Raw genomic sequence first — 7,630 nt, forward strand, 5'->3', positions numbered from 1 at the left:
TATTCAATAAATGCATATTTGAAATTAAACTTCCATTGGTGAGTGAATAACATGAATTTTTAGTGATCCGACACACTGGAACAAAACACTTCTACCAGAGATAAAATACCTAGACTCATTTGCAGTTCAGCCACTGGCAACCATTCTGATCATAATCAGTGTTTTAGTACAGTGCAGTGAAATATGAATCCATACAGCGCTGTTGCGCTACGGGCGTCCCAAGTTCTAATCCCAGCTCCTGCCCCCTCTCTCTCTCCCACTTCACTTCCTGTCTGCTCTACACTGTCCTATCATAATAAAAGGCAAAAATGCCAAAAATAAATCTTTAAAAAAAAGAAAGAAATTTGAATCCTTTGTTTTGATGCAGTTCCACAATGATCATGTGTTAGAGGAGAGGGAAGGCAGGCAAGAAGGCAAAGCTTCACTGTGGTCTGGGACACATTTAGAACTAATAGCATTGCAATGCAATGTCGCTACATGCGTTCTTGTGCACCCTTTGTGTAACCCTTTACCCGCCATTGACAGAATTTTCCAGCTTTCAGTTTTTTTGCTATGATATGGTAGGAGGCGCTATTACACATCTTCTGAAAGAGTACTGAACATCTGTATCAAAGCACAGCAAAGAAGCAGAAACAAGTGATTGTCAATCCAGGAAGTGGTTTAGGACGATGAAGCTTTGGAGGTGTTGATGAAAGCAATGGACCTCATCTATGTTTTGATCAAGATTCTGAATCCCATACGGACATACTGTAGGGCCTCATTCGTGAAACGCCAGAAGAACAAATTTTTGTGTAACGGTAAATCGTTCATAAAACCGTTCTGATGTAAACTTTCAAATTCATGAAAATGTTCGTATTTTTAAAATGTTAGTTGGTACGAAAGGAAAGAAATGTACACCTGCTCGCTACCACGTGTAAATGGTGCGTAAAACGTTCTGTGTTCTTTCTGGCAAACAGATGACACTGAATATTGATGCACTGCCATTATAATTGCAAGTTAATTTGCCCTTGTCCTCTTTTTTTTATTTTATTTATGTATTTATTTATTTTGCAGCTGAGTTGATAACTGAAACTCAGTGCTCATCAATGTCACTATTTACCCAGCCGTAAATAGAGGAGGGGCGGGACAAATAGCGTCCAATCATCCTTGTACAACGACTGCCTACAACAATGGAGAAGTCAATATTACTGGTTACTGTTTTTTATATTTAGTACAATTCTTAAAAATGAGATACTAGTAATACGTTGCAGCCGTGGATATTCCAAATTCCACAGCTGGAAAAACGCTGTGCCACCAAAGTGTTTTCTAGCACCACCAGCTGGTTGTTTTAAGAAGAGCGCCTGACATTATTTCTGTCATGACAACTCTCGAAGGGATTGGCATGGTAATGTACATGAAACTGTTAATGTATTTGGTCTTGGCGGAATAGATTTGCTACGCTGCTGCTGCGGCAGAGCAAGTACTGAGACTTGCTGCCAATACATCCACAACATGTTGCTGCTGCACATATAGCATACATGAATCACCTCGTAGCAGATCTATACAGGTGGAGCTGGGGAAGGTGGAGGGTTTCTGAAGCAAGCTGCAATTGCTACATTTATGCAATATACTGAAACCAAACCTGAGAAAGTAGACCAGAATATTCCACTGCGTTCCTGGACACGCAATTTGCGTAGCTGTAATTCATAGACGGGGATTATGCTAATTGTGAATGAGTGTGCACGAGTGCCATATTTACGAATGATTGGAATGCATTAACATACGCATGTTTAACCTTTACAAGTGCTCTTATCCTCATGCCTTCTGTTCACAACCTACCCTTCATCGTTGAGGTTGATGCATTCACTTCAGGTGTTGGAGGATTATCTCAGTGGCACGGGGAACCACCAAAACTCCACTGCTTTTTTTTCTGAGAAGTTGTCCCTGGTGGTTCAGAATGGGCCTTGTTTTTCACCTGTTTTAACATCTGTCCTACCATCCAGGGTTCAAGAACGCCAAGGTCCTGAGTCAGTCAGCTCAGAGCCTCAAGGCCTTTTCACACTGAACGTGAAAACTGGCGCGAATGTTCGGCGCGATGATGCTTTTGAATCGAAACAATAGATCCCTATGGGGCTATTCACACCAGGCGCGATCATTCGCGGGGCGAAAAAGCGAGGATTTTTTTTTTTTCCGTCCTGTGTGTCGATTTTTTCACCGTCGCTCTGCGATGAAACGGGCCGTCCAATCAGATTTGAGCTTAGATCACGTGACCAGAGCAGCTGCTGTTACACAAAAGAGTGAGAGTGGTGACTCAGGGTGTTATAAATTTGATCCCTAAACCTCAAAAAGACCACAAACCAGCGTAAACGAACACAGAAGAAGAGTGTTCCGAGAGAGGAGAGAGTGGATGCTGAGTTCTTGCTATCTGAGAACAGATTTATTCTCACATGTTCTTAATATCATTTCTATTAATTCTCCACTGAATTATGTGATCTGGAGAGCAGATCAGTGTTACTCATTGCACAGCTCACCAAGCTTTACTTTGTGGCTCGCATGGCAGTAAATAATACGATGATATGATCATGCAGTCAATACAGATATTTCATAAAAACATTAAAAACAAGCAGGGCTATAACATAACCCATTAAAAAAACTCATACCATGTCTACACCAGATGCGAGATCCGACAAAAGACAATAGAACCCAGTGATGTTGTCCACACTGGATGCGGCGCAGCGCGACACGACAAATCCCCGACAGTAAACTGATGCCTTGTTCTATTTATGACGAACTGTACTGACACTACGTTCAGATGATTTGCAACTGTCGCTTTGTCACGTCAAGTGTAGACAGACTTTTAGCGCAGCGGGGTGCGGCACGACAACTGTCGCATCCAGTGTAGACACGGTCAGACAGTTTCTGCTCTATTACAAATCATTTATTTAAAAAAAAAATAAAAAAATACCTAAAACAGCGGCATTACAAGATGGAAATATAGACTAGAAAAGATATGTACACTTGCTCTGTCCTACGTCTATGACACTGACTCACTGCAGAGTTTTAATCTTAACAGCTCTTAACGCCGAATGTACACTTGGATGGTTAGATACATGATGTGCTAGTATAAAAAAATAAAATAACTTAAGGTCTTTCCAGCATTAAGGTAATCCTGTACACTGTTCACTGTCTCCCTATGGCCTTGCCAACTTCCAGCCGGTAAGCTCCTTCCTCTGCTCGTCCCTCGCTGCCGTTGGTCTCACCTAGGGGTGGGGTTCATCACAGACCTCCCGGCATCTGTGTCCTGTTTGTGGCTGACCTTCTCCAAAGCCTGTCATCTGGTGCTGATGAAGAGACCACAGAAGTGTCATTCCATCACACTTTCTGGAATTTTAGCCTCCTGAATACATAAATTCTGACCGTTCATATTTTCTGCCGGTTTGGTTCATCACCCAGAGTCTGAAGTTCCTTCTTTGTCCTAGGTGTGTCCATGAGTCCCTTCTCCGGCTATCATCCTCAATTTAACAGGCAGATGGTATGGAAGATTCAGGAGAGGATTCTCATCTGCCTCTGCTCCTGGATGATGGGCCGGTCTGTGCAGTCCACAAGATCCTGGACTCCCAAAGTCAACCCCACTTACTACCTTTCAGGTCGGTCATCCGATTCGCTCAACACCACCCTTCAGGCATGGTCCGTTGAAGGGGGAACTGTCACGGCTAAACCAGGCTCTCCCTCTCCTAACACACTACGCTCACTCTCTCCTGCATTCTGATTATATACACCTGGAACTCACTCACCTGCCAATCACGGACTGCACTTAAGCCTGGCATGAAATGCATTCATTGTCTGGTCCTGTCAGTGTGGCTACAAAGAGTGTCTGGCTCCAGTTCTTCTCCTGTGGATTGCTCACCTGTATATTCACCCTGTCGATCTCCTTTATCTGTTCTCCTGTGTATTTTCCAGTTCTCTGCTAAATTGCTAAATCAACTCCAGCGTTTGGTGTTCCATCCAAGTGATATCCTCATGTTCCCATTTGCCTCTGCAAATAGAGACTGTTACTGTCTGAGTTAAGAGCCTTCCCTGGTTGCGTTGTTCTTCAGTATCCTCAGCTGTATTGTCAGTTCTCACACTGTTCAGAATGCCCTGTGGTTGAGTTCATTCAATGTAATGAAAAAAAAAATATGTAAAATGTAATAAAAGCTTATTATAACCCTTGATGTTCGTAACCAATATCTGCAAATGCTCTTTTATCATTTTTCACTGTAAAATACATGGTAAAACTGGATAAAAATGTCCATCAAGGCAAACTTTATGTTGGCTTGAAAAAGCCTATCGAGAAAGTTTGAAGTATTTTAAAAATCTTGAAAAGCTTGAAGTTTGAAGCGGTTTTAAGTTTGAAGTGTTCTGGATGGTTTTATAACAGAGGCAGAGCTTGCATCAGAGCTCTTTACTCTCATGTGCACAAAACAGATTCTGTATTCATCAAAAAGTGTCAGAATATGCAAGGAAATACAAACTCTGAACTTTATATAAATAAACTTTTTTATTTTTCACGTTATGTCTTTGCTGCTGACCTTAAAGTTAGATTCCAACATACAAAAAAGGCAAATTACTGTTTTTCTGCATTTCATGTTTTTTTACTTTAGTTGTTTGCTCTTCTGATATCCAGAAATGCATCTGAAAGGTGTGTTCATATCTGTTGATGGTGAATTAGGCTGGCCAGCACAGTCTCTTGACAATTTCTAACTATTATAAATTTTGGCATATTGCCAACAAATTTGTACAATCTCATACATTTTCATGCAGCGACCTGCCCACGCCCCATCAAGGATTAGATTTAAGGGAGTAGCTTTATACTTGTATTACAAATCATATGTTTTACCACAAATCACATCATCTGATTTTTTTCTTTGGAAGGACGTTTATAAAGTCTTAACGGAGACATTGAAAGTCTGAACCTCACGCTGAGATTGTGGGAAGGATAAAACTGAAATTGTTTGTCAGGATTACGTTTATATAACATGTCAAATGAACATTAAAATCTGTGGTGGTCTCATAAATTGTGCTTTTTTAACTTAAAGTCACACTAAAGACTATTTTTCAAGTTGTCCCAGCTAATGTGCATTTCTCCCGTTCATTTGTATCTGAGCAGTCCATCTCTTTCTCATTTCTGATTACGTGCACACAGTAAGCACAATAAGACCAGCAATTAAATGAAAATTGTAATCAACACTGTTTGAGCAGACTGTCCACATGCGTGTGTACTCAGACAGTTACTAACGCATTTTTGCACACAATTTGCACTGTCTAGGACTGGTTATTTCAAAACACTTACTGTAAGAGCCAAACCTGTATGTAAAAACGTCTTGAAATGTGAACAGCTGCTAAAGACACATGGGACGCATTATTGAGAATGCATCAGCTGTTACAGAATCAAGTCAAACACATTGAGTGAATTATAGAGAGTTTATGGGTCTTCTAGAAGTTTGCAATGTTGCTTGTCTTTCCTCTATCGCTCCTGAGTTTGAGTTCAGATTGTCTCCATCCACCTCCATCATGATCTCCTCATATGTGGGCAGGTAATTCACCTCCTCGTACGTGGGAAGCAGCAGCACCGGGGAGCTGAAGTCCCCTGTGAGGGAGTCCTGGGACGTGTGTCCATGCAGAAGTGACGGCTCCTCGGGTGTCTGACGGCGGGGACGCGGACATACGACACGCTGAATGAAGTAACCCACCACAAAGAGCAAGAGCAGGATCAGCAGTCCCGACAGCTTACGGACCATCCATTCCAGATTGTCCAGGAAAGTGTGCAGAGGGAGTTGACGGATGGGCGTGATGCTGCTGCTGCTGCTGCTGTTTTGGGTGCAGCATCGCTGGTCTTCATCACACTGGATCTCTGCACAACTGCGCACAGCCTCACAGGAGAAACTCATAAACCCGGACCCAACACTCAGCCATGTCCTCAATCTCATGCTTCTACCATCAAGCGGTCCAGTGAAGCTGCCGTCTGTTACAGTGTAACAGAATATCAGCCGAGATATTTATTTTCTGATCTTTTCATGCAGCACACTGGAGCGACGATCCCGGACGAGCCCCCAACAGATGCTTGGAGATAAGAGTTCTGGCGCACACTTGGTAGAAACGAAAATCACAGATCAATGTAATAAAATCACTCTCTTCCTGTCGTGAGGTAATGTCATTGTCTTTCTGTCAGATTGGTTCAGTTTTCATCCCACCGTTGCTCATAATTCATGTCCTCAGAATGGAGCAGGCGACCTCAGAAGCCACCTGATTAAAAATGCATGGCACTGGTTCTCTGTGGGTTTCAATGGACCCATTACAGCCAGATTCCACTCAAACTAAACACCCCTCCTGATGCTCTCGCACGGCAGGCTTTGTTGCTTGCAAAGAACCCAACACATGCTTTATGAGATATTTTAGATTACACAGTTCATGTTACAGGGTAACACGATTAGTAAGGACTGAGTAATACAGATGCTATTGTTTTCTGGAGCTTCTTCTAATTACAGGTCAGTATCTGTGCTGTTTGCTACTTTTATTATTACTCGTACATCTGCCTAGGTTTTTGTTTGTTTGTTTTTCAAACAATTAATAAACTCTGGCCCATAATTATTTGTGCTAGGCACATGAATGATTCCTCAAATCATGTGTGTTGAGGATGAGAAAGCAGGTGAAAATGCCATATAGTATCTTCAGACAATACGATCAAAGACTAAACAAGTGCGGTAAACAAACAGGCAACCACCTTATCTAGTTGTTGTTGCTTTTGCAAGTTATTATAGTAATATGTAACATGGTCACTGTAATTTAGTGTAGAATGGCTGATACAACCTCAAAAATATCTCAATGAAACTTCAATGAAATCGGCTAATGCCTTTCTATGTCTACTATGTGGATATATCTGTATTTTAAGTATTTACATTTCTGGTACCGTGTAAGGTCTTTACAGAAAAGCGTGCTTTACAGAATCAGTTTTATGTGCAAATGGAGACTAAATTGTATTATGGGCCTAGAAAAGGCAGAATGACTGTGCAGTATACATTTACCAAAGTTTGCTTGTAAGGCTGCAGTCGATATTCACTTCTCATAAACCGAGCTAATGTCCAATTGGTCAAATGTGATTACTGGAGCATTATGCCGTAAAATACAGTGGAACAGAGACAAGTTGGCCAGCCAGAGTCATGAGGGATCATGTTTCTCACTGCAAACGCTCTCATTTACTGAAATGTGATACGTGGTGTCATTAGTAAAACGTTGAAATACGTTTGCTGACAGGGACTGCTGATGTACGTTTCAATGGCCACTTCTTCACACTGCCTTTTTGTGTACTAATGAATAAATCATAATAGATAAAGGTTTTTCACACTTCCGTTCTTCAAAGATAGTGTCACTGTGTGTGATTGTATATCAAATCAAATTAGCCGTACATCCTTGACTACTAGTTACCATACTTTGACTGTATTTTGTTTTATAGCAGTAATTCTACAATTAAAGGACAGCTGTATGCTGTGACCGCACAGTGAACAGGAGCAAGACTGATGACTGATGAATGGTTATCTGTGTCTGCATTTCTGTAATATCTTCTACATTATCAAGGAAGTGTGATCATGTGATCTTGTTATGAGTTCTCAAG

General features: G+C 41.5%; 1 protein-coding gene across 1 annotated transcript; it reads right to left on the reverse strand.

Annotated features, from left to right (window-relative positions):
- Nucleotides 1–5,432: 5,432 nt before the first annotated feature.
- Nucleotides 5,433–5,948, reverse strand: LOC107702996 (uncharacterized membrane protein C3orf80 homolog). The gene has a single exon (XM_016505485.1). It carries the CDS (start codon nucleotides 5,946–5,948, stop codon nucleotides 5,433–5,435), a length of 516 nt encoding a protein of 171 aa, XP_016360971.1.
- Between the last annotated feature and the right edge of the window lie 1,682 nt (nucleotides 5,949–7,630).

This window comes from Sinocyclocheilus anshuiensis, unplaced genomic scaffold (genome assembly GCF_001515605.1).
Source record: "Sinocyclocheilus anshuiensis isolate Anshui unplaced genomic scaffold, SAMN03320099.WGS_v1.1 scaffold482, whole genome shotgun sequence".
Taxonomy (NCBI): domain Eukaryota; kingdom Metazoa; phylum Chordata; class Actinopteri; order Cypriniformes; family Cyprinidae; genus Sinocyclocheilus; species Sinocyclocheilus anshuiensis.